This window comes from Nothobranchius furzeri, chromosome 5, assembly GCF_043380555.1.
Source record: "Nothobranchius furzeri strain GRZ-AD chromosome 5, NfurGRZ-RIMD1, whole genome shotgun sequence".
NCBI classification, from domain to species: Eukaryota; Metazoa; Chordata; class Actinopteri; order Cyprinodontiformes; family Nothobranchiidae; genus Nothobranchius; species Nothobranchius furzeri.
The window spans coordinates 74,264,436-74,291,935 of NC_091745.1; the positions used below are offsets into that span (position 1 = coordinate 74,264,436).

Here is a 27,500-nt window from a genome sequence, read left to right on the forward strand (position 1 = left end):
TCTCCGTCTGCAAGTCTCACACAATTCAGCTCAGATTCTTCTTTCATTTCAGCTCAATGCACTTTTGGACACCTATAATTGGCAATAAAAAAGATAAAGCACTCTCTCCAGTCCAGTGAGGGTCATGTAGTAGAAAAAGCACAAAAGTCCATAATTGTGAAATATTTCTCCTGCAGGGCCTGCAGTCTCTCTCAGCTCGGCCCGATAATGGGATGTGAGGACAGTCTCTCATTTAAAGCAAACACCATTGGGGTTGTACGCACTTGATCTATTACGACCGCCACGTTCGCCACGCACACTTGTTTCAAACACCCACGCAGAAGCAACTGGGCACAAATTTCATATCTGCAAATGATGTCTTAATAAAGAAAATGAAGAAAGGCTTAATGGCAGCTGGATCTGTCAGATATTGTAGTACAGAGATGATGTGGTTTTATACTTAATTTTAAAATTTATTGATGTAATGATTTAAATTACATGTTATTTAATAAGCCATAAGGCGTGGGATTCCGTAGGAAATATGAAATCCACCTTACGGATCTGTGAGGTTATTTTAAACCAAATGATTGGAACTTTTTAATGCAGGGATTGGATAACAGCTTCATATTCACTCAGAGACGACAGAAGAGAGAGAGTCTAGTTTAAAAGTTTAAGAATTTTATTACTAAACAAATTAAACTAGACTAACTTTAAACACTAAATGTATGGTGTAACTAAGGTGGATGAGACGGTGAATGGGGTGAGGTGTAATGTTGCTCAGAACCAGCAAATCCGAAGAAGCGATTAGTTCTGATGGGAACTGGAGGTGATGTCTTCGCGTTAAGCTTTGATTAGGAGATTCATAAACACATTCGACGACATTTGTCGGTCTACATACCCTGAGCGGAAGTCCCCGTCTAGATCAGGAGGTGTAAAGATCCAGCTTGACCTTATGGAGCCGGAGCATGTAGAAGAAGCCACGGCAGCCGACCACCAGTCTTGAGATACTCCCGGGTCACGACATTTTTATTGGCGTCTTGTGAGACCCAAACCTGGGTCTTGATGGTTCAGCTTTTATTCTGAAAGGAACCGTTGCAGCAGTTGGAACAGCAACAAATTTTCCAGCTTGTTGTTGGTTCGTTCGGTTGAAGATTAGAGTTACGGATTGGCCACTCTGACAACACAACTTCTCTAGAATGCTTTGAACTCCTGTTAAAGATGACGTGGCATAGTTTTATACTTCGGATGTTATGGTTTATGGTCGAATGAAAAGTTGACAGACTTTACCAAACACCATCAAACATTGTCAGATCTGGCAGATTCTGATTTGATCAGTGAAAGTAATGTGTCATGTCTTTTAACGCTACGTGAAATCAGTCCTGTTGGAACTTTTAAAGTCATAGTACCTTTATATTCTATAGGATTATAATAAAGTAATTAATATTTTGATTTCACAGAGCGGTCACATCTTATTTATTGACTAACACTTTGCGTGATTAGCTTTATTAAAATAGAGTTCTTTGATTAATTAAAAGAAAAGAGTCCATTCTTCATTCTTCTGTTGAGCTGGAAAGAAGCAGGTTAGAAGCAAATGCATGAGACCTTGAGGCCATATCTCATGCAGACTAGTTCTGTGTCAGAGGAGGGGGAAACAGTCATTTCATTCTGTTACATTGATATTTATCATCATATCTATAAGGTTAAATTTGTTCAGAAAGTGCAGCTGAAAATTGTGATTCATAAGGAAGAGAAAAAAGTCAGGACTGAAAATAAAAATAAAAGAAAATAAATGGAGACATAGTTGTTGAAGATTGAAACTCTGAATTTGCTGTCCGACCAAAAAATTACACACATATGAGGCTTTGCTTTCAAATTCCTGCCTTCAGTAACTGTGGTTGAGGAATCTTCAACTGTGCTGATGGCAGCATACTGGGCATTGTTGCAAAGCTGCAAAATTAAACCTTACCCAAAAAGGAACACACACAAAAGAAGCCAGATAGACACTGGAAGCAAGGTTTCTGGTCACATAACACCTAAATATATCGGTCTGGCTCATTCATCTTGGTCAGGACTATGATGTACAGTCCTGACTGTGAGGCACAGAAGTGGTGGTTTCATGATGCGGAGCTGCATGAGCACAACAGGCGCTGGAGAGATAGCATCATGAACAACTTTATGATTTATAAAATCCATTGTTTGTGACGTGGACTTGTGTAGCGATGGAGGACCGTGAGCACCTGCAGGTCACTGCGTTCACACCCAGGCACACACGGGAACTGCCTCGAGGTGGTGGGTGGTGCTGTTAGCAAGCCTTAGTCGTGGCTTGTGACCGAGGGCCAACTCCACCTGCTAAAAGTGAAGCCAACCTTGTGACAAAAATGGCAGTTCCCCCCTCGTCCACTAGGGGCTGGCTCCAGAAAGTAGCAGGTTCCCACTGACTTCCATGTTAATGATGTCAGTTTCACAGCAGAAATAAGCAAGTTTACAGCCTGGTTCAACAAACATTGTAGAATTAATAGGTCAAGTTTACCACCATGACAACTCTGAGGGGGGTGAATTTGTTTAGGTCCAATCAAAGCTTGAATTAAATAATAATTACGGTAGTGTCATTTTGATTGACAGGTATCAGATGAGCTGTCAGCGCTAGCGCTACCTTGCCCTCCCTGCTTGCTCTAGGGAAGGCCTCAGCCTCGGCCTCACGTTAAAGGTGCTTTGTATTTTCCAGGAATGACAAGTTGCATGATGCGGCTAAGTTGGCCGTGATAATCTCCCACTGGGCCATTGGTCAACACGTGAAAGCTTTAAACGGATATCAGTAGCAACTTGGACACTAATCATGCATGTTTTCCATTAGCTCACCTGTCCCTGTTTTGTAATCACCTCTCAGTATTTCAGCATCCTAAGTTCATTCATTTGTGTCAGATCAACCTGTTGTGTCTCGTGCTTTAGCAGTAATCAGCCTGGTCTCATGTCCTGTTTTTGTGCATTTCTTTATGCCTGTTCCCATGAATTAAATTCTTTATTTTTTTTTATATTTGGGTCCTACAATGCTAACCAGTGACACTTTAATCCAAAAGGATGAGCTTTCTGTTGGGTTTAGGCTGCAAAGGGACTATTTTATATGCTTTTGCCAGTTCTACTGATGTACTGCAATTTTTTTAGACAAGGAATTGAATCTGTCATGAAAATATTCAAAGATTTAAATCACTAAATTTAATTCTCAGTAATCAGTGTGCAAACTTTTATAAAGATACAAACATTCAGAATATCATCTTTGACATCTTTGACACTAAAGTTCACCGTATTTCCTGCAACTGTGCGTTTACTTGCCTCTGTGGTTTGAAAAATTACCAGGAAATGAAAAATGAATACTTTCATATAGATCATCTTATTTCCTCTTTTCTTATTCACTTGAACTCTGACTAATTTGTTATTCACACTGAAACGTCGCCCGTAAATCAAGGTGAAACCCTTAACATGACAATTAAAGGAAATCAAAAATTGCATTTTAATTCTCAGTTCCAAACAAATACTTAGTGATGCTTTTTGTGGTTTTTATTACACGGAGCAGTTTTTCTGCAGACTTTCTACAAGACTGAGGCAGGTTTGATTTTTAGAAAGAGTATATATATTTTATCACGATGTATAATTTCTTCATTTCTCACCAATTTCTTAGTGACAGCGTGACATTACAGGTTATCACTCCAGAGATGGTGTTACTTGAGTCGGAGCGTTTGGAGAACTTGGGTCACTGAACTTCAAATGTGTTTTCTTACTATTCCTGAAAGGGCAGCGACCACTCTTCTGTGAAGACCAGAGTGCTTATCTTGAAGTAATCGCTCAGATAGACATTTCAATTTCTGCTTTAGAGCAAGCTCCAATGGAAAATCCAAAGTTATGTGAGGACGTTACACAACTGATCAAAGTCAGATGAGACAACACACAGTAAAGAAAATTAATAAGATGTTATGGGTAATTAGTGATTTATTGCCTCCCTAGGAACTGGTCTTGTGTCAGTAATCAATGCTTTCATGACGTCATTTCAGCAGAGGCCAAATGAACAGGATGAAAATCAGATCCAGGTGTGTGTGTGTGTGTGTGTGTGTGTGTGTGTGTGTGTGTGTGTGTGTGTGTGTGTGTGTGTGTGTGTGTGTGTGTGTGTGTGTGTGTGTGTGTGTGTGTGTGTGTGTGTGTGTGTGTGTGTGTGTGTGTGTGTGTGTGTGTGTGTGTGTGTGTGTGTGTGTAGGAAACTGAACAAGAACCCAACTCAACAACTGACAGGTGCGCTGACCGGCACAGGTGTTGCTGTTCCTCTTAATTGGGTCAGTTAAAGTCTGCTCTCCACAAGAGAGAAAAAGAAAAAATAACAAGACGTCTGGTGTGTATTCCCAACGAACAGATTTTTGACAGGCAAGGTCACTCTTTTTTATATCTTTTTGTATTTTTGCGAGGGCAGAATGAAAAAGTTAGTATTTTGAGTTTCACTCCATAGCAGTACGGGATTTGTTTTGGTGTTACTTTTCATTTTGATTAAGCTCATCAAGTAAAAAGGTCACTTTTGCATAAAGAAAGATTACATATATTGTGGCGGCCCTGCCACTGATAGGCCGGCAAGGCCGCATTGCACTCTGGGGTTGTATGTTTCGGTTTGGAGTTCACGCTGTGTTGTTCTTATCAAATCAAAGATACTTTATTAATCCCAGAGGGAAATTAGAGTTTCAGTACACACAATTCAGATCAGACATACATGGGCAAGACACATGACAAGAATTGGTGGCTGTGGTCATTTGCAACCCTGAGTCGCACTACCTTAATGGAGATAAGAGGGTTACATGAGGATTGGTTCAGGTGGAGGGAAAAAAGGCACTTCAGAGTTACCCTCCACAGGGAGGGCAGCTTTGCGCTGCAAAAAAACCCCACCTCAGACAGATATGCAACAGACTTCAGACAACACAACATAATCCTAGTTCCATAGTGGGGTGGTGGGCTGGGACTATCCTAGCTTCAGCTCCTGCAGCCACGATGAAGCAGCGCATGTCACCTCAGTGTGGATGGGGGGGGGAGCATTGAGGGTTGGAGGGTTGCAGTGAACCTGGATGCTTCAGCGGCCTTCCCGCAGTCTTGCCCAGGCTGGGAAAGGGGGCAGAGTTGAGTTGCCATAGCGACGGCACGTTCCACATATCTTCTGAGGGGGGAGTTTTCATTGGAGCCTTGCAGGCTCAAGGACGCCAGATTCCAATTAGAAATTGTTTTTGGGACAGACAGAGATCATTTCCTCTCTGTCTTACAGTCTGCTGGTCCTCACCTCTCCAAATCCCAATAGTAATGGACGTTAATCCATCCCAATCGGTGCTGATTCGTCCACTCTCTCCTTGATGGCATCCATCTTTTTTGTCCCAAGTCCCAAGCTTACGAATCATCTCGATAATTATGTGAGTCTGTGAATTCACAGCGTGGTGCAAACCATCTCTGAGCTCCGGGATCAGGCCAAAATTCCTCGACAGCTCGTTAATTTTCCGGTAAGCCATGTAGCCTCCAAGACCAATGAGCAGGAAACCTGACACCAACACCACGAATATCCACACGTCTTCAGAGTCCTCCACAGACAGCTGAGATAAACAAATCAAGTTCCACTGTTTCCAGGAGTCCAAGATGTATCCAACTGGGTCTGTACCGGCAGGACATCCGGGAGCCCCTTCCCCCGTTCTCATCGTTGAAAAAACAACCTCCTGGCTGGCTCGCCATTAAATGTAGCGGAATATAGTTGATAAATTCTTTACACTTTTATTACGTCCAGAGATTAATCTATGAACTGGGCCCTTATAATCAGAAGAGGTTGTTTTTACTTCAGGGAGTTTTATTCAAACACTTTGTATTAACTTAGAGACAAGAAAAGAGAGAGTTGGGATCGTTTAAGAATCTTTAATTTCTATAATTATAAATTCAAACAATCACCAGGACTAACTCCATATGATGGATGCATATGGATTTGAATGTTGGTGTGTGTGTGTGTGTGTGTGTGTGTGTGTGTGTGTGTGTGTGTGTGTGTGTGTGTGTGTGTGTGTGTGTGTGTGTGTGTGTGTGTGTGTGTGTGTGTGTGTGTGTGTGTGTGTGTGTGTGTGTGTGTGTCAGTTCAGAATCTCCAGCTGAGGCAGGCGGATCTGGGTGTCAGATGTTTTGACTACGAACCACGAGGGCTTCAGGAGGAAGTAACATGAAACGCCATCTTGCCGAGTCTACGTACCGTGTCGGAGACTCCCGTGGTCAGATCAGGAATGTCAGGTCCTCGGACCTTCCTTGGTACTGGAACTGATGAAACAGTGTTGCAGCACGACAAAACGTAGCATATAACATGATAAAGTAATAGGACTTTGAGGTGTGGTTGGTATGCATGCTGTAATTAGAAAAACGTCATTTAGATACAGGATTAATTTAGAATATGCAAATAAAGGCTCTGTTGGCACAACACAACAGAATATTTTGTGAAAATGTGTTTAAAACAAAACTATTGGTCTTTAATGTCTTCGATGTGGGATTGGTTCTCTGTAGCAACTGTAACTATAGCAACTGAGGATCCTTCCCTGTACAATAATAAAATAATAAGAATCAGAATGGGTTTGGTATTAAAAGGTTCAAACTGTGTGCCTGTGTGACTGAAGATGGGCGGACGAAGCAGCACTGAAGCACAAATAACATCTCCTGCATAAAATAGTTGAGGCTTTTTTTAGTGTTCTGTTTTTCTTTTGTGTGGTTTTTACCTGTGGTGCTGCACAACCTGCAGACAAAAATAATCAAGTAAACAAAACGAAGAAACATGAAAAAAGGACATTTTAGAAAAACACTACGTTTTCATGTTTCAGTTGTTCTTGTGCCGAAACCTTGAGCAGCATCTGAGCTTGTTTTTCCAAGTTTTTAGAGATATTTATCGTTGTTAATATAGTTTACCTTATCCATCACACCGCTCTGCTCTCTGTCTTTGGGGCTCAGATGCAGGCATCCACCGGTCCACAAGGGACACATGTAAGAGATTTTAGTTTCCACCTCAGACAGGCACTCATGGATGGTTCAATGCTCATTGTGCTCACAGGAACAAATACGTTGCTGGATGCTGTTTAATTCAGCTGCAATATAGCAGTAATGTTGTTAGACATTTTAGCATAGCAATTATTTTTCCTAATTTGCTGGTTATGTGGGTTTTAATGCATTTTACTTTAATATGTTTTCTGTTCCAGGAAAACAGTTTATTTCATTTAAAAATGCTTGAGTTTACTACACATATAAATGAACCAGTCTTTGTGTTTTGTTTTATGGTCAGTTCAATGTGACTATTAAATATGCTACTATATACGCTGCAATGAAATGGAGATAGTAGCTGTTTTACTTGCAATCACTTTAAATAATACAATGAGATACCATTAGTATAAATGTGAGTTTCAAGATCTCGTGAAATTTTTTTTTAGCTATTTTACAATATTTATTTGGGCAGTTTTCGGTTCATCTTAATTCAAGTGTTTTATTGTGACTCCACTTGTGTTTGAAATGCTGTGGATCAAATTTTTATTCCTCCCAACCAGAACAAAAGAAAAAGGGACAAGGACACGCCAATAAAATGATAAATTAGCCTGTCTTACCTTCATGAAGTTTGTGTAATACTTGAGTTGTAAAAAATGGTTGTAGCATAAAATTGTCTGGACCAAATGTTGTTTAGTCATAACATGCTAGCACGGTCATGAAGCTTAATATGTTTCATAACAATTTGAGAGATGATTTTGGTACAAATCAAGGCTCCAGGTTCATTGCACAAGTTAATAAATGGGACTAAAAGAGTTAAAGATGAGGGGGGGAAGTTTTTAGCTGTTTGAAATGGAAGAAAATGACGTGTAGAAATAAAAGTCAAAACAGATGAATAATAAAATGCCTAATTTGTTTTTGTTTTATTATATAAAATGCCTTGGTTATTAATAGTAGGATTTAATTTACTGTAAAGGCGAGCACAAATATACCTCAATTGTCAAAACAATATTTTTAAGAAGCTGCAGACCCTCATTCTAAAGATGCAGGAGAAACACAAATTCACTGTTCGTCACTAGATGGCGCTGTTTCCCCTAATCTTCAGATGCATCCACTGATTGACAGCAAATACTTCCCGCCTACTTCGTTAACCATCCAATCAGAAAGGACGCTGATTTGTTGACGTGCGTGTCCTGACAGCGGAAACGAAATATTCGGGAGAGATCAATCGTCTGCTAGCAACCAATATAACAAGGTACACTTTATGATTACAGAGGTGTATTTTAGAACTTTTGTCATAGGATATTTGTCCGTGTTGTTTTAATTGCTTATTGGTGCACGGTGGCTGTACAATTCAATTGTTATAAACACTTTAAAATGCAATAAGGCCTAACGTCAATGGTCAAGCGATAGCTATTAGCAACCTAGCTAGCATGGCACGTTATTAAGCTTGAAAACCGCTAACGCGAATGTGAATACGAATAACAAGTTAAAAGCGTCAAGAATCTGCAGCAGACGGGATGCGTTCTAAGTTCAGCACAGTTATATTGTCTGCATTAGTGTTGTTAACAGATAAGGCAGTTAGCTCAATGTGCCGGTTTATTTTGCAGTGTAGCTAACGAAATAAACGGCTGGTGTATTGTTTTAGGTTGCAATGTACGCTTCAAATAATAAAAATACTTATTTTATATCAAGTCAAGTCTAAGTTAATTTTGTAAAACAGTTAGTTGATTAATGTGCTTCACAGAATAAAGAATGCTTCAGAAAAAGTGGCAACAAAAACAAAACATTAAAATATCGTGAGAAATAATACATTTGTATTAAAATGTATTGTCCAAACTAAGGTTAAGAATGAATGGATTTTGAGTTGTATTTTTATGTTCAATAGCTGAGTATGAGTGGCAGATGACATCTGTAAGGTAGGCTGTCAGTTTTGTTTTTGAGCCTGCGTCACAGAATTATCACAAACAGCTAATTTGTAGTGCGTTGGTTGTAATGTTAATTATTTAAAAAATGTAAACGTATTGCATGCTATTTAAAGTAATTCGGTTTATTTAAATAGTAAACAAGGCATTTCAAGGCACTAATACAGAGCAACAAGTATCATTCATGCCAGGTCCACACTCCTGCAAGTAATTCCCATGGCAGTTTTTTCTACAAGCTGGATGTTTGAATTTTTTTGCTGTAGTTGGCTTATTCACTAATACATTTATCTTTAATAGTCATCTTGATTTTCATTTGTTTCTCTCCAGGCCAAGCTACTCAGGGTGAATTTTAGGGTATTATTCACGTATTTATTTATTACTACTGTAATGGAAATAGTCCAACAACCAAGAACATGTATTTCTATACTTTAAACCCACAGCTTTAAGAAAGAAAAAGTTGCTGCTGAAGTTGACAGAACAATTAGAGGTTAAAAAAAATTCAATAAGGAGCCTAGGTCACGCCTGTCTATTTCCGGACCTTGGGTCCGCGGAAGAATGAAAACATGAATGCGAGTCAGTGGGGCTAAAAACGTTATTTTCTAGTTCAGCTTGTTATGTGCCATGGATTTCACATATGATCATGAATTTTAAAGACACATTTTGATACCAAGAAAATGCTTATTTTCAAACGAGGGGAAATTCTATTTTAGGTTTTGTGTGAAAATAAGTCCAGGACTACAAATGCGCTTCAAAAAAGAGACGTCATCGAACCAGACACGGAGAAAAACCGTGTTAATGTAAGTTCAGCAAACTTCAAATCCTTCCCACATGAGGAAAGAACCACCATCAATCTGGCCATTTGGGAAGTAGCAGCAACGCTAGGGGGAGAGGAGATTATGTGGTGACTTATGTGACATATGTGTGCCGATGTAGTCGTGCTAATTACGAACATTTACAAGCTGATAAATCTCAAAGTACGTTGACTGGCGTGGTCGAAACACCCATCATTAGTTTTTGTTTAAATTGCATTAAAACCAATGTGCGATCCACCGCGTACAGCAAAGTGGATTAGAAAATAGCTCTTTCAGCCCCGTTGACTTGCATTCATTTTTACGTTCTTCCGGGGAGCGGCGGGGACCCATAAGCCGAATGGAAAGGGAGGAGACTTAGGCTCCCTATATTAGTCTGGTCTTCTTATTGATGCCATCAGGAGTTTTAAAACTTGTTACCAGAGTCAGAAATGATTATTCTGACTTTCACATTTTGTTTATTTTCATCCATTTCCTTTACTAGATTATGCATAAAGTCTGTGCAAATAATATTTGTCTATGCCTTTTCCCCCCCAAACATCCACAGTTGAAGACTGTTTTGCTTTGGGCTAATAATAAATCTGCACTCCTGATTAGTATTTCTTACTAATTTGTTGACTTCAAATAGCTAATTTTTGTCTTGCGTTCATTGTTCTAACTGCTTGTTGGTCTGCAGATCTGTTTTAGTGGGTGGTGCAGGCCAAAGTAACACCTGCTTTACTTCCAGGACATCTGGATAGAAAATGTTTTTGCTGCAGAATGATTTATATCCTTAAATAAATAGTTTTATTCTATTGAAATTTAACAATGACTGTATCTTATTTGTGCTGTTCACATGTAGTTTCTCTATTAAACTAGTTTTAATATGATTTGTTCTTAAAAAACTTCATCATTTAAATCTTGTTCTAAAATGTTTCAATGTAGAGCTTGAGGTCCTTTTCGTCCTACATAGGAAACAAGTGAGATATTTGCAAGAGTGAGATCTTTGTAAAATTGTGTAAACTCTGAAATTATGACATTATTTTAGTTTAATTTTATTTAATGAGAAAACAAAACAATAATATAGGACTCTTCAAATCACTGCCTGTACCAAAAAAGGCACCACTTAGATTTTACATATTTCCCAAATGACAATGCCACGATTCTGTGAGCTCAAATTGTTAGAAGGGTTCTGGGAGTATGAAACAAAATTTTCACACGGAGAAAAAATACAAAGATGGCAGTGGCCCTGGAACAGTGCTCGTTTGAAACGGCTTTGGCTGCTTCTTCTTTGACGGTTTATGGCAGACTGCCTCGTTGACTAATTTCCTTCGCAATAATACGTCACATTGTTCATTGCTCTGATTGGTCCTAGTGCTGTCCATTTGTGTATGGAGACAGTTTGTAAGACAACTGCGGATTCCGACCCATGACTGAGTAGTTTCAGTGGCTTGTGGCCAACTACATATTTACACATTGGATGGATAACCAGGATAATTCTTCCTATTATCTCCACAAGATCTTGGTGAGACGTTAATGCAAAGCTGGGCTGAAATGAATGTTGTGACATTGCAGAAGCATAGTGAAACACTGCCATGGCGAAGACACACCATAAACCAATGTCCAATGAAATATTAAAGGTCAGCTTTACTCATTTTTAATACATTTGTAGTGGTCTCTGGTAGGGGTGGGCAATATAAACGATATAAGGTAGAAACGATATAAAATTGGGTAATGATAGTTTTTGGCTATACAGCAATATCGCGATAACACATGACGTCCCTAATCCCGGGTTTCCACGGGAGCCGTCAGCAGCACGTTACTGCAGCAGCACGTCATAGCTGCTGATAGGAACCGCTGTGGTCAACAGAACCTTTTCCACTGGAGCCGTCAGCAGCGTGAGTCGGCCGCGTCTCAGGAGCAGCATGTCGCGGCCTTTACGCGCCGGTTCTATTTTCTACGCGCGACGCCTCTGAAACGGGTCGAGTTCGACATTTTTGGGGAAGGAAAGACAGGAAATCGGATGCGGAAATGGAGAGAAGCTCCCGAGATTTTCAGAATAAAAAACGTGCTGCCTTCCGGTTGCTTTACTTTTAAAAAACGTTACTAACTGTGCGGCCCCGTGAGAAGTTATCACCTAGCTAGCGGTCTCCTTTGTTTTTCAGGTCCGTATTGGCGATTATAAAACGGACAGAACATAAAACACAAACCTTTTGGTAGTTTTCTCCTGCTTGTTGTTGTGTTTACTGACGAAGTCACTCGTGTGACTTCGTGCTCGGTCGGTGACAGCTGCTCCCCTGCTGCTTCGCGTCTCGTGGGAAGGGCCAAGCAGCAGCTTACGCGAGCAAGACGTGCTGCTGCAGTAACGTGCTGCTGACGGCTCCCGTGGAAACCCGGGGTAAGATGTGCACCCTGCTGACATTGGGACAACAGAATGGCAGTGACTGCAAGCATGGTGTGGGTGGAGGAGGGCCTATATGCCTCAAGTGGCATATATTTGCCACATGAGGATATTTAAAAGCATGTCATTTTGACATATATAAACAGAGGAAAAAATATATCTCAATATATGTCGTTACCACACATGCTTCAGATTATATCGCAATATAGATTTGAGGCCATGTCGCCCAGCCCTAGTCTCTAGTAGGAATGAATGCCTTGTAAGTTGTTCTCTGGGGGAAAAGCTCCGGTGCACCTGTTAGAGGACGTAAAAGTCAGCCAGGGGAGAAAGTGGCAGAGGACAGCAGGTTTTGGGGTCCTTTTTCCGGATATTTAGACATCTCACCTCTGATTTGCTAACAGCAACTCAACTCTTCCACTGACTCTGTCTGCTCTGCAATGTTTTATCTCCAAAAATAACACAAGCCTGAAGGAGTTGTGCCGTGTGGTGGAGTTGTTGTTGCTAACAGTTAGCTTCTACTAGTCGAGACGTTCTCTGTTTACTGGACGCTAAACCAACAACAGCCTTCCCCATTGTGACTCAAGTTGGGTGAGTCCATGACTGTTAGATGCCATTGTGACGTAGATCTGTCAGGCTTTTCTGTACCAAGAGTTTCGCTGTCAATTTTCTATCAGAAGCTAATGCAGGAGATGGGGTAGAAGACTATGTTCACCTTCAGCCTGCATCACAAACCCAGTGACTGTTTTAAAAAACAATAAGTAAAAATGGGTTTTCAGTGAACCTTGCTCTAACAAGATTTTAATATTTTGGGGGAACGAGTAGTGTATATTGCATGGACCTGGAGGGCCAGTGTCCAGCACATTTTAGTTGTTTCTGTGCTCCAACACACTTGATTCAGTGGTTGAATCACCTGTGCAGCAGCTCATCAAGCATTGCAAAAGCTTGATGAGCTGCTGATTGAAGTCAGGTGTGTGGAAATAGTTAAAACTAAAAACTGATTATATCGCAAAGACTGCATTAGCTGCTTCAAAACTTACCCATTTTCAATGATTAGTTTGTTTTTATGTCCTACTTCTGAATTTAATTCATAGGATGTGTTGGGAACATTACCCATTTTTCCTTGTCGTAAGGAAATCTGCTAAATTCATACATTTTTCAAAATTGTGCATCTACTTTTTTCCTTTTAAATGAGTAGAACTAAACCCAATGCAAAAGCATCAGTCTCAGAGATTACCTTTTAAAAACACCTCGAGTTTTCTGAGACTGCTGCTGAAACACACCGTGGGATGTGGGTTAATTTACTTACCTGCAACACATGTTTGATCATCTGTTCGGCTTGCCTGGGAATATGCTCTTTGGCCCTCTTTGATGGTGATCCAGAGGGACATGTGGAAGTTGTGCAAGTGTGCATCAAAAAGCATCAGATTCATGATGATACATTATATGTGTGCCATCAACAGTGGCTGAGATGAATGAAAAACAAAGAAGATGAGTTTTATCTCCAGTGGGCTTTCACACTCTCTCTTGCATTAATTTTAGGAAGTAGCCTCAGGTAATGGAGCCACCCTGATGCAATCTCGATGATTTTATCTTTCGCCTGAAATACTTACTTTCCTTGCTTCCCAGAAATTGCTGAGATCAAAGATCTGAAAATATCCAAACAAAGTCGAAGGAACTCCTTCTCACTCTGATGTTTGTCAGTTTAGACATTTAAGGGAGAAAGCAGCTTTAAAGATGTCAGTCATTGTTTTATTTATATATTTGTTTGTAAGTAGAAGTAGACCTGCAGAGTGTTGAATATTTTGGTGTGAGATGGCAACATCAGGGGATGGTCGTTTGTATTTGTTTTCTGGTTCTTTGTCATTTTTAGATATTTGCTTGAGGCAGCATCATTTCACTGCTGAGGTAATTATTCTGGTTTTGCCTTCAGCCCCATTTCCATCATTTTTCTTTTCTGTGAATGAGTTGATGAATATACATGCTCTGCTCTCTCATTACACTTGTTGCCCTGAGTGTTGTTGCTCTTCAGGTAGCCTTGGCTGTGAGACAGCCGTACAGGTACCTGCCTGGAGCTTGTGGAGTCTGAAGGGTTTGCAGTAATTTCCTTGTTCCTCTCCATGAGCCATTTGGGATATCGAAGATGGGCAAACGGTTGTGTTCCTACTATTGTTGGAGCGACTGTGCCCAAGCTTTCACACAAACTCATCAGGTTTCACGCTTCAGTCGAGTAGGCAGCGATAATGTGCTAGCAAGCTGGCTTGTTGACTGCCTATTTAACCCTCCTACTGTCCTAATGGGTGTGACCCCACGAGGAAAGTTGGGGTTGATGGTTTATCCCTTGAGGACCATGTGGCAGGGGTGAGGAGTGAGCACCACATCACCCCTGCCACATGGACCTCAAGGGATAAACCATCAATCCTGCTCAATGGTCAACTTTCCTCGCGGGGTCACCCATTAGGACAGTGGGAGGGTTAATAAAAAAGAAGTTTAGGTAATTTATCGATTAGGGCTGCAACTAACGGCAATTTTAATAGTCGACCGACTATTGAAACGATTAGTTGACTAATCGGATAATTATTAGATTTTTCTTAAATTTAGCATGAGATTGCTTTAATTATGTGAAAAATGATAATAAACACAAGAAGCATGGGGACTTCTATGGAAAATGCATATTTTATTGAATTTTGCTGCTGATAGGCCAATTCATACTAAAAGTAAATAAAAATGCCCTGTCTAACACCAATTAGGCACAGTGCTCAGCCAGTATAGACATAAATGCATGAATAAAATTAAAATACTTTTTTCAGGCACAGTCAGGCATAACATTAAATTTCTCTTTTTTTTAAAAAAAAAGCAAAAATACGTTTAAATAAATGTACATCCAAAACAAAACGTATTGGCTTTCGTGTTATTTAAATCTTACCGAGGCGAGTCAGACTCTGTTTCATTCAACTGTCCGACGTGCTTTCTCGTAAGTGTTCATGCATCACCGAGGTGCTGCCATGATATGCGAGGACTGCTTTGCAAATAATGCAGGTCATCTTTTTATTCGCCGAATCCAGGCTAGAATGCTCCCAAACGTTTGATGTTTTGGTACGCGTAGCTGCTGTGTTGGACGCCGCCATTTCTGGTAGTTTTTCTTCTTCTTCAATGAATTAGGCAGGCTGGTGGACACCTAAAAGGCGTATTGTTGCCACAACAACCACCCCCACCACCGAGTCTGCACAACCCACCACACACAACAAGCACACGAACCCCCCACCCTGTACACCACCCAACCACTGCCAATACAACCCCCCACCAACACACACCCTCGTAAACATACCCATACCCCACAGGGAGGCTCACCCCACGCTCATTCCCCCTCCCTCATCATCATCACCCACCACCTTGGTGGCTATCTCCAGCGGTCAACGGGCAGTCAGGCGGGGTACACCCTGGACAGAGAGCCAGTCCATCGCAGGGCAACACAGAGACACACAGGACAAACAATCATGCACACACACACACTCACACCTAGGGTCGTCACGGTGTGAAAATTTAACCTCACAGTTATTGTGACCAAAATTATCACGGTTTTCGGTATTATCGCAGTATTTTTTTAAAAGTGTTACATTTTCAGACAACTAAATAAACCCTGAATATCAGGAAATATTGTCCTCAGTTTGTGTCTAAATTTTGCCTAAAATGTGTTATTTTGTAATTATGTTGTTTATTTGTTTACATTTTTCCCCTTTAGTCTTTAAAATACCCATATTTGCCCATAACTTCTTTTTTATGTCTTTTTGATGTCATCATTTTAATAATATTAGATCAGATGATACTCAGTACTCAAGTAGCCTTCTAATCAGGCCTAATTGTTGTTTACAACCAAAACTTTCTTGAAGCTAAAGCTGAAATAATGGCCAAAGGAGGAGACGGCAGCGCTCAGCACATTTATTATCCCTCAAAGAAGACAAAGTGGGAAGTACGGGCATATTTTGGATATTTGAAGAATGCTGAGGGACAGTTGATAGAAGACGGCTATCCTGTTTGCAGCACGCGCAGAAAAAGTGTCTGTGAAAGGCAGCAACGCTTCAAATCTCATGACACATCTGCGTGACCATCACCCACAACTCTACAGTTGACGCAAGGCAAGCTAACGTTAGCGTTTTAGCTAAAATGCGTGATCCGAGGATTTGGGTTGAGAGAGAAGGCAACGAGTCGCTATATAAAGCAGCCGCAGCGCTGCTACCTGCATATAAACCGTGTCACGGACACCCCCGTGTTGAAATGACGCTATGCATTACGGGGCTCCCAGGGGCAGATAAGAGTTGGTCTCTCTCCGAGAATAATTATGAATTTAACTAAGATTACTGCCTGATGACATTTTCCCACATCTGCAAAGCTCACTGGAAGGACACAAACCGAGGACAATATTTTCCTGATATAGGGTTTATTACTCAAGTAAGGGTAAAAAAGTATCTGATTAGAAGGCTACTTGAGTACTGAGTATCATCTGATCTAATATTTTTAAAATGATGACATCAAACAGACAAAAAATAAGAAGTGATGGACAAATATTGGTATTTTAAAGACTAAAGGGAAAAAATGTAAACAAATAAACAACATTATTACAAAACAACACATTTTAGGCTAAATTTAGACACAAACTGAGGACAATATTTTCCTGATATACAGGGTTTATTTAGTTGTCTGAAAATGTAACATGTTTAAAAAAATACCACGATAATACAGAAAACCGTGATAATTTTTATCACAATAACAGTGAGGTTACATTTTCACACCGTGACGACCCTAGGCATGCATAGTCTGTCACATTCTGGAGAGTCAGTCAGAAGAACAGGGACAGACGTTGAAATTTACATCACAAAGGATGTGCGTACACAGCTGAGCTGATGAGAGACGGTACTTTTTGTCTTGTGATTTGTCTTGTCTAATACATCCATCACTTGTTACCTGTATCCCCAGTCTTCAGATGGAGGTGGAGCAGCTTCTGTCTCTGTCGGGTTCTGCTCTGGCCCAGGCTGTCAGCTCTCTGCTGGAGACCCCGGGCCTCTACGTTTTCTCTGATATCCTGGAGCTGCCTAATGTCAGAGAGGTAAATATACTACTACTAACATATGGGATTAGCAAATGCATCAAATTCTGTTGATCAGGCGACCAAATCATTTAGTCCCATTCACTGCAATTGATGAGTAAAAGTCATCAAGCTTTTTTATTTTTATTTTTTATTTATTAACATATTTTGAGAGGATAAACCACCATCTCGTTAACAATTGGGTCCTCTATACACATCAAAACAAATAGTAAACCAAGACAGGAAACAGTATTTCAGTGCCACTCATTGAAACCACAATAATAATAATAAAAAATTATATTAACAATAATAAAAATAATAAGATAAACACGAAATAAAGATGAAAGTAAAAAATCTAAATCAAAAACATTTACAGGTGGGTATTAAAAGGCCAGCATTCCTGACTCTGATTTAAGATCAGCAGATCATATTGGGCCAGACAGGAAGTCAAACACGAGCAGTGTAAAACATCCAGTAACTTTCAAAATAAAAGTCACATGCAGATTTCCTGTTTCTTAAAGTGACTGTGTGTATTTTGCCTGGCAATACCTAAATCATTCAAAGGAAGCTGTATTTTTGTATTAGAGTAAGACCGTACCAACGGGTGGCCATTAGGGTCAAAAATACCTCGCCGTGCAACCTCATCCTTTCATCACTGGCAATGAGTGAGGAGTTGATGTTTTAAAAAAAGCATTTATGAATGGCGAGAGTTTAGTAACCGCTTGTTACAAGTCAGTAAACACATTTTGTCCTCACAGCCTCCCGTAGAAGGAAACATGGCATCACCCAGAGGCTTAGACCCGCTCCCATGTATTTTTATGGTTGTATATTACAAAGCCACCAACAGTTTTCAACCACTGAGCATCATTCAATTAATTTTCATCAACATTTCGACGGAGGATTCCTGAGACCAATGGTAAAAACTACACATTGTCTCTAACTAGTAAAGACAAAAATACGTCAAAACCTGTGAAACCTCCGTAGCCGAGGGAATCAACCACAGACCTTTTTTGGATATGTGCTGTCGTTAGTCATTGCATGAGCTGGTGAAGTCGATGGTGAAATCATGTGTGCACTTGTAAATCTCCCGTGATGTCGTGACTTTGCAGGACTGGCGGCGTGGAACGCTTCTGCTGCCGTTTGCGTCTGGGAAGCTGCTGATCTCGTGTCTATCACTTTACGCGACACATGCGCGTTCAGTGGAAAGGCCCGGGAAACCAAACCAAACTGAAACAAATGAATTACGTACTCTATCCATGTGGACGTTTGTTTTATTTTTGTTCTTAAACCTTTTATCTGTCACTGATTTTAGAAGCATCGCCACATTCAGGCGTTTAAAGTATTTCATATGTTAACTTGGCTCAGTCCGTAGTTACTGCTAATTACTGTTTTGGGAATGAAACGGAAGAAAATCTGAACAGAAACGGAGAACATTTCAGACCAGTTGTGATGTTTGCCAAGGGTTTGAAGCACTTTTCTGAACCAAACTGTGAAATTGCATTTGTTCTCATTTGCTAAATGAGTTTTATGTGGTTTCTCGGTGATGAAATGGAACACAAGCATCACTTGAGAAAATTGGAAACAATATTGTGAAATCAAACATACGAGGAAAGCGGCTATAAAATTTCTAGCTCACAGAAAAACAGAAGTCGGTTTCAAATTGAGTGAATAAAAATAGAATAAAAAAGCCGATCTGCATCATGTTCATTTAGTCACTCTGTTGGACGTTTTCGTACACGTGATCCTCTTTTGTTTCTCCTAAAGAAACCCACGAAATGCTGCTTTGAATTAAGAATTACGTCTTCCAAATAAAAGAGCTTTGATGTAACAAAAAGCTTTTTAAACACGAGGGAGGCTTTATCTCATCTATAGATCTTTTTGTTCTTTTTCTTTGGATTAGTTTATAATAATAGCTAATTATGATTTTTCCTGATGGAGCAGATCTAGTTTAAAAGGAGATTTACTTAATCGTTTTTATTTTTTGTTCACTTGTCAAATCCTGTTTACAATTATAGAAGTCGGACTAATTACAGCTTGGCCCATAAACACCTGGCCACACGGGGGGGGGGAGCAGGAAGAAGACATTTCCCGTGTCTGGTGGGACTCAAGCACACCCCAGGTGTGTTTTCTGACAGGCAAAACAATTAGCAATTAAAATTCCTTTTCTAATCTGGCTGTAGAGAAACTGGGTGTGATTTGACCAGAGAGGTTCATAACACAGACTCATTTTCACCTGCATATTCATTAGGGCTGCACAATATATTGTTATTGCGATATCAGCATGAATATATGCATATTGTAAAGAACAGATTAATATCGCAATGAATGGTCAGCTCAGATGTTTGCTACACATGATGCATTCTGTCAATCAAACAGAAGCATGATTTTTTTTAACAAATCAAATAGAGCTCTTCAGCCATTTGGCCAATTGGGTGGGTTCTCATAGGTCAGATGCCCGCCCCCGAGGTGGACGGCACTTCATTTTGATGGTTAGCAAACACCTGAGTTAGCTTTGTTCTGCTCTTTCTGCTGATTCAGCATTTCCTGGGATCCACTGATTGCCTTTTCTTTTTCCCTTTCCTCACATCTTTTGCTTTTCTCATTTTTAAGATTTTTCTATTTCTTTGTTTTTGATTATTTTTGTTCCTGAGTTAAAGCTGCTTTCTGGAGTTTTCCTCTTTCAGAAATGATGTATGATTTGTCAGAAATCCGTAAAAGTGATTATCTTATCATGTACTGTGATATAAGCAATACATCTTTTTAATTTTTTTTGCTAAGCCCCACAGAGCTCTGTGCAATAGGAAACTGAGCGCCGACCAGAACTAACCAATAGCGTTAGACTACCGCTTAGACGCTTCACATTTAAGGAATACCTCGGCTGATGCAGAGTTGATGAACTTTTTCACGGACAAGAAAGTCTCTAAAATATAAATATATGAAAACACAACAGGACATGAGAATAATACTCGTAAAACAACGTGCTTTAGCTCTGTTTGTCGGCTACAGAAGCACATTTATAAACAGAAACGTGAAGTCGCCATCTTAAAAAAACAGAGGAACAGCGGCTTTGTGTGATACGCTTGTCAGCCACTAGATGGTGCCATTGGATAAGAGAAATACTCCGGAAAGAAGCTTTAAGTTTTTATTTATCGCAAGTAATGTCGTCATCGCAATATTAATCATTATCGAATATCGTAGGTTTTCCTAATATCGTGCAGCCCTAATATTCATCCAGTCCTCTTTTTGCTGTTTATAAATAGTTCTTCATGTTTAGTTTTGTTTTTCTAACCTTTTCTGCCTCGCAGTGAGACCCTTCGCCAGACTTGCTCAGTGTGCGTTGATGAAGTGCAACCAAATAAAATGTCTTTCATCTTTCAACCTACAGCTGGAGAACGGCCCGCATGCTCCGGTTTACCAGCTCCTGAACCTCTTCGCCTATGGAACCTACTGCGACTACAAAGGTACTGCAGTGGCAGCACTATGTAAATAAGTAATAGAGTATAGCCTTGCGACTCTTTTATTGGGCTGTATGTCTTTGCTGCGAGGCAGGCGCCGTAACACAAAGGCTTTGAACAATCTCACGTAAGACACGGCAGACACTTTATTAACGGATGAAATTGCCGTCATAACTTTTCTCCAAGTGTTCTTCATTTTCTGATGGCGCTTGTCTCATGACCACGGGCACAAATGGATGATAAACTAATTGCTTGTGGTTTAATTTTCCCTCTGTGAACCATCACAAGAAAAATAATGATTATGTTTAATTAAATGTCGAACACTAACCAGTAGCTTAGAGAAATGGCGTAGCACGGCTTGTTTCTCGTCTCTCTTCTGGGTCGTGCTGTTAAGGAGGTTATTTGTTTTCTTATGGCTGTGTGGTGCAGTCCTCTGATGAGCTGTCAGAGCTGCTGTCTTTGGACAGTGTGAGCCCTGTCACCAGCAAACACGGTCGCTGGAGACCTACCTGCTCCCATCCTCCTCCAGACGCCGTCCTTTGACTGCCTAAGCAGATCTGAGAATCACCGTGCAACGTCACACTCCGAGCTATCAAACTGCCTTGTTGTGTTTGACTTTTAATCCCTCTGCTAAGCGACTCTTACAAAGTGACATTTACTAATAAGGCTGATTTATTCTAATTTACACCTGACAAGGATCTATTTTTACCCCCGTGATTTCAGCCTGGGCAGGTGAATTAAATGAGTTTGTGCAGTACATTTAAATAAGCTCTTCCCTTAATTACACACAGTCAGAAAACACCCATAAATACATTATGCAGCAGGGCCACGACTGGATAATATTAATGACTGACAGTCAAAAACCTAGATTAAATCCATCCATTATTGTCGGCTTATCCGTGGTCTTGTCACGGGGGCAGCAGCCTAAGCTGGGACGCCCAGACTTCCCTCTCCCCAGCCACTTGGACCAGCTCCTCTGAGGAATCCCAAGGTGTGCCTGGAAAACCTCACCAGGGAGGCATCCCAACCTCAACTGGGTCCTCTCCATGTGGAAGAGCAGCGGATCTACTCCTATCCCCTCCCAGATGACGCAGCTTCTCACCCTATCTCTAAAGCCGGGTGTACACTGTGCGACTTTTTCACTCGCAGCATTCAGCTTCAGCTCAAACTGTACGACTTCCTCGCAGAGCAGATCTCACGAGCCATGTGCTCACACTGTACGTCTGGTAGCAACACGTCGGACCTAAAAATATGCTAAAAATAGCAGTTTTTACACGTCAGACTATTTTGTCTTGTTTTGCCTGTTGTCCTTCGGGAGTGCTGCAGGAGGACACACAGGGATTTATGGAGGTTGGATGAGGAAAACGAAATAAAGAAAGTAAATCTGTGTTTTGTGATCAGTTTAATTTGACATGAACACGACAAACACGCTTTCTCGACAATCTTTGTGTGTAAAAAAACGTGTAGAAACAAAAACGAACAGCGTGTGTTATTAGGGAAATGGCGAGCGAGCGGTGTTGATGCAGGATTGCGCCGTGAGCGGTTCTGATACTTTTTGGGTCGCAGCGCCGCTTCAACAGTGCGATACCCTCACGAGGGACGAGCGAAATATTAAACATGCCAGAAGTCCGTGCGACCTCACGACTGCTGATCGGTAGCTGGTCACGTGGTTTTAATCGCCTCTCATAACCCCCTGTACACTACACGACCGCTCGGCGCAAAACTCGCCCCGATGTCGTGGATTCTCGCACAAGTGGAAAATCGGCTCAAAAAAGTGAAAAAGTCGCACAGTGTACGCCCGGCTTTAGGGAAAGCCCAGCCACCCTACGGAGAAAACTAATTTCAGCCACTTGTATCCGTGATTCTTGTTCCTTCGGTCACTACCCAAAGCTCGTGATCATAGGTGAGGGTAGGAACGTAGATTAACCGGTAAATCGAGAGCTTTGCCTTCTGGCTCAGCTCTCTCTTCACCACGACAGACCGCTACAACCCCCGCATCACTGCAGACGCAGCACCAATCTGCCTATTGATCTCCTGCTCCAGCTTTCCTTCACTGGTGAACATCATCCTGAGATACTTAAACTCCTCCACTTGGGGCAGGACCTCATCCCTGACCAGGAGAAGGTATTCTACCCTTCCCCGACTCAAGACCATGATCTCGGATTTAGAGGAGCCGATTCTCATCCCAGCTCCTTCACACTCGGCTGCGAACCTCTCCAGCGAAATCCAGAGTTCACGTTCTGATGAAGCCAACAGGACCACATCATCTGCAAAAAGCAGACCTGATCCTCAGGCCACCAAAACGGATCCCCTCAGCACCTTGGCTGCGCCTAGAAATCCTGTCCAAAAAAGTTATGAACAGAATCGGTGACAAAGGGCAGCCTTGGCGGTGTCTAACTCTCACCGGGAACGAGCCCGACTTACTGCCGGCTCTGCGGACCAAGCTCTGACACCGGTCATACAGGAAACTAACATTAAATCTCACCTTTTAACAATACTTTTGTAATGTTTTCTCCACATTTTGTCTTCTTGGTTGGTTATTCTCATCTCTTTTTTCTGCCTCAGAGCGAGCCGCCTCACTTCCAGAGTTGACCCCAGCACAAAGAAACAAACTCCGTCACCTTTCCATTATTAGTTTGGCTTCCAACCTCAAGGTACGTGTTCATTACCTTTCCCTTCAGTGTTAACATAAAAGTGCTAAACTGTAATTTTCTATTGATTTCTCCTTTTTCTGAGACTGTAGAACATAAATTTTCTGTAGCTGCAGGCTTTACATTACGCTTGCTCCTACATCACTGATTTATAGACAACACTGCTTTTAAACAGGACTTAATTGTTTGATTCTGACTGAGTTCATCCTGTGACTGTCGGCTTGTGTCGGTGTGTTTAAACCTCACGACCCACAGATGAGTCTTGGAAACTAGTTTTTTACTTTTTGAGTCATTGCTCATTTGCCGTTTTCTACAACGTGACACCTTTCCTCGCGCCCTTTTCTTTCTCTGCTCCCGATAAATAATTGATTCATTATCCTCGCTAACGCTGTCCTTTCTCCCTTTTGCTTTATCTCTCCTCCCATTAACATCGCTCCTTTCACTTCTGCCCCCTTTTTGTGTCACTGCTCTTTCCGTCTTTGGCTTGAACTCTCTAATTGCCCAGTAATGGATCGTTACACTTTACGTTTTGATAGCAGCAAAGTTTTCGACTAATTACTATTTTTACTGGAACATTTTCAGTCATTTTTCCATCAGATCATTTCAGTGCAATCAAATTATCGGCTCAGTGATGAGAATATAGAGATTTGGGTTTATTTAGCTTTGTGGTTTTGGATTTTCTTTGACAGTGCCTGCCGTACTCGCTGCTCCTGCAGCAGCTGGAGCTAAAGAACGTGCGGGAACTGGAGGACCTGTTGATCGAGGCCGTTTACTGTGACATCATCCAGGGAAAGCTGGATCAGAGGAACCAGCAGGTGGAAGTAGACTGCAGCGTAGGTCGTGACCTCGGTCCCAATGAGCTCCCAAACATAATCAACACTCTGCAGGAGTGGTCAGTATATAGATGCATCTATGTTTACGTGCACACTCGGTCTCCTAACTCCCAGTCTGCTTCCGGCTCTCAGGTGTTCAGGGTGTGAGGCGGTCCTGTGTGGCATCGAGGAGCAGGTCTCCAGGGCAAACCAATACAGAGAGAATCAGCTGAAGGTCAAAGTTCAAGTGGAAACAGAGGTTGGTTCCATATCCCTTCAGCTTAAAGGGACTTTACGGAGTTTTGAATTTTTATGCTCGCGATTGCCCCCTCAGGCCAAAAGCGTAAAGGCAGCTTCGATAGTAGGCTCGTGCACGAGGCGCGCATGCTGTACGTGCACACTCCTTAACGAAAATAACAGCTGAGACAGTCCTGTGTGTGTGTGGCCCGGAGGACAGGAGAACGCGCAGCTAATTCAATAATTTGGTTCTGTACCTTTCTCTTCAGCACAGCCGACAAAGATGGGTCAGTCCTCCTGCATGCTCAGATCATTCCCTTCCCTTGCTAGAAATATTGTTCCCAAATGAAAGTTGAACTAGGGCTGGGCGATATGACGATTTTAGACCGTTTTACGATCTACACATCTGACGGTCTGTCATTTTTGAGAGACCGTTTTATCACGATTCACAGCTCTGCTGTTGAATTTCTGCCTCTGAATGAAAAGGGAACTTACCTCAGGCGAATGACACGCCTTTGTTTGACCCTTAACCAATCAGAGTGAGTAATATATTAGTGCCCCGCTTGTTTTCATTTGTGTGTGAACAAACATGGCTTTGCCGCGGCTGAGCGACAACGAGGTTTTCGTTCCGAAGAGGAACGCAGGGTTTCCTTAGCGCGCGGCGCTAACAACTTAGCGACGTGACATGTCTCGGAGAAAGCTTAAAAACACGTTGGACGCTTCTTCTGAAGCAGGAAAATAACACCGCTTCTTAAGCAGAGCACGACGTCGCCTCGGCTCGTCCACCCTCTGCCGAGCCGGTGTCGGTACCGGACTGAGCTTGGTCACTGGGTCGTTGGAGCTGCGCCGTGACTGCCTGATGGAAAACCAGCGGGTTTCATCAGACTCGTAGTTTCTTGTTTTTGTTGGGGACCCCCTGTATTTTACCGCTCCCTCCTGCAGTCTTCCCCTATTAACATTTAAAATGATTCTGTAAATCCGTGTATCAATAGAAACAATCTCTGCCAGCTGCAGTAAATGTAGTTTCCAAATAATAAGACGTGCATTCATCCGTGTATCTCCTTTGATCCGCATTAGTGATGTTTTCAGCACCAGAACAGTGAAGCAAAGAAAGAATCCTGAGTTTGTTAGTAATTTTATTTATTAGGTGCATCTAACCTGTTCTATTTTTCTCTGAAATGAGATCAAATCAGTGCTTCTATGGGTTGTCTCCAATCTGCACTGGAAATTTTTACTTTATTTAGACTTGTTGCAGAAAATATTCAGAATGCGCAGTTTTTTGCTACCACAAGCGATCTCTGGTCCAGCCGCACATCAGAGCCGTATTTGAGCTTAACTATCCACTACATGAGCAACTGGGAGCTACATAGTATTTTGAACAAGTTAATGTTTGCACAATACGTTTGCAATTGACATGTTTGCACTTTAAATATGTTTACGATTTTAATTTATGTTAAGTTACTAGAAAAATGAGAAAAACAGATTTTTGTAATTGTTTCTCTCAGGGCTTTTATCATCTCTGGTGTGAGTTTAAAATATAAGTGTGTTAGCACTGTGCTGATTATCCCTAATATGAATAAATGTTTATTTATTCAATGTTTCTCTTCTTTAATACGCAATTGAAGTTATGCTATTCATGGATAAAAAATCGTGATAAAATCGAAATCGTGATAAAATATTGGAAAAATCGTGATATTCTATTTTTGCCATATCGCCCAGCCCTAAGTTGAACCCACATCTATTTTATCTGTGAATTCAATGTCGTTCGGCGAGTCTCAAATAAAAATTTGGGCATTTATTACTGTAAAAAAATATACCATTAATGTAAAAAAAGAAACTCTAAATAAACTATGTCCCCACCAAGAATTGAACCCGGCTCTCCTGCATGGGAGTCAGACATCTTACTATGGGAGCTAAACTCTGTTAGCATTCATGGTTTCTGTAACTTTTATATCCTTGATGACAGCTGAAACAACGTCAAACCAAAGAACGGTTCGAAGCGAAAATGGCTATTTTGTTGTTAATTTGCAGGAAATATCTAGAAGAAAGTTCTACAGAAAGTAGCTAAGGGTCCTCAGAAATGTAGCTAGGTTCATCACTAGGCGTTAGGAACAGCGACAAAGTGGCACTGCCTCACTCTCTGCTGCTAAAGCTACTGATAGCAAACGCTACGGGCGATGCCTGAGCGTGAATGCGCATGAAGCAGCCTGCTCGACCCGAGCATCTCTCTTTTTCTGGGATTTTACAGAAAAACAGGCAATCACAGTAAAAATGCCAGGGCTCATTCTACAGGACCAGGGCATTGCAGGAGAATGTATGAAGAAGACATTTATTATTTCTATACATGTTTTGGCTCTCAAGCTTCCTTATCGTCCCTTTAAAGTCTGATTTCCTTTTATCAGGAAAGATTCAGAGCCTGAATGTCTCTTTCTTCTCAGCATTGTTGTATTTTGTATTGCTCCTGGCTGCCTGTGGTATTTTACTTTCCTCCATCTGCTGGTTTTGGTCGTCTCCTCTGGTCGCTCTGGCTTGAAGGTTTTCTTTTCCAGCATCAATGATGAAAGCGCGTCCATCTGTAATTAAGCAGAATTGGAGTCTTTATCATAAAAAATAAAACGACCTTTTTAATACATCTTGTCTTCATTGTGTTGGTGTGAGCTCAACGTTAAATTGGATGATTTGTTTTAATTTTCTAATGCCAACGCTTCAGGCAGCTGCTGTCAGTCTCACACACACACACACACACACACACACACACACACACACACACACACACACACACACACACAGTGCTCTGTTATCAGCATTCGTTCCAGATTTAACAGTAAATTCCTAGCTGACGTTTGATTGTTCCAGCTCTCTTGCGTCGTATAAATCCATCCAGACATGACTTGTATTCAGACCGATTTCAGCCGGGACAGAAGGTGGACTGTGTGAAGTCTGTGTGCAGAAACACGTGGAACAGGTTAAAGCAGTTTTTTTTAAACAAGTCTTAAATGTGGATCTCAGCACTAATGACCTCCTAATGGATGGTTTGTTTTATGATAAATTAGAGCAGTCAGATCAGCCTGAATCTATGATGATTAGAGCAGAAATGTCTCTTTATTCAGGCTCATGCGTGAGTCTGTCACCAGAGTTTCCTGTTTCTGTTTGCTGAGCTC

General features: G+C 41.2%; 3 protein-coding genes across 3 annotated transcripts in view; 1 reads left to right on the forward strand and 2 right to left on the reverse strand.

Annotated features, from left to right (window-relative positions):
* The window catches only part of cldc1 (C-type lectin domain containing 1), a 182,627-nt gene that overhangs the window by 8,524 nt on the left and 146,603 nt on the right, over positions 1-27,500 (reverse strand). The gene's annotated exons all lie outside the window — the stretch shown is intronic.
* cops7a (COP9 constitutive photomorphogenic homolog subunit 7A) overlaps positions 8,148-27,500 on the forward strand; it is a 23,452-nt gene continuing 4,099 nt past the window's right edge. Inside the window, exons 1-6 of the mRNA XM_015950253.3 lie at positions 8,148-8,245; positions 17,076-17,205; positions 20,570-20,645; positions 23,205-23,293; positions 23,980-24,182; positions 24,256-24,361. Coding sequence (XP_015805739.1) covers positions 17,083-17,205; positions 20,570-20,645; positions 23,205-23,293; positions 23,980-24,182; positions 24,256-24,361 — 597 coding nt within the window. The 5' untranslated portion in view covers positions 8,148-8,245; positions 17,076-17,082. The remainder of the gene's footprint in view (positions 8,246-17,075; positions 17,206-20,569; positions 20,646-23,204; positions 23,294-23,979; positions 24,183-24,255; positions 24,362-27,500) is intronic.
* Positions 26,760-27,500, reverse strand: part of pianp (PILR alpha associated neural protein) — a 13,259-nt gene continuing 12,518 nt past the window's right edge. The window contains exon 5 of the mRNA XM_015950256.3: positions 26,760-26,912. Coding sequence (XP_015805742.3) covers positions 26,891-26,912 — 22 coding nt within the window. The 3' untranslated portion in view covers positions 26,760-26,890. The remainder of the gene's footprint in view (positions 26,913-27,500) is intronic.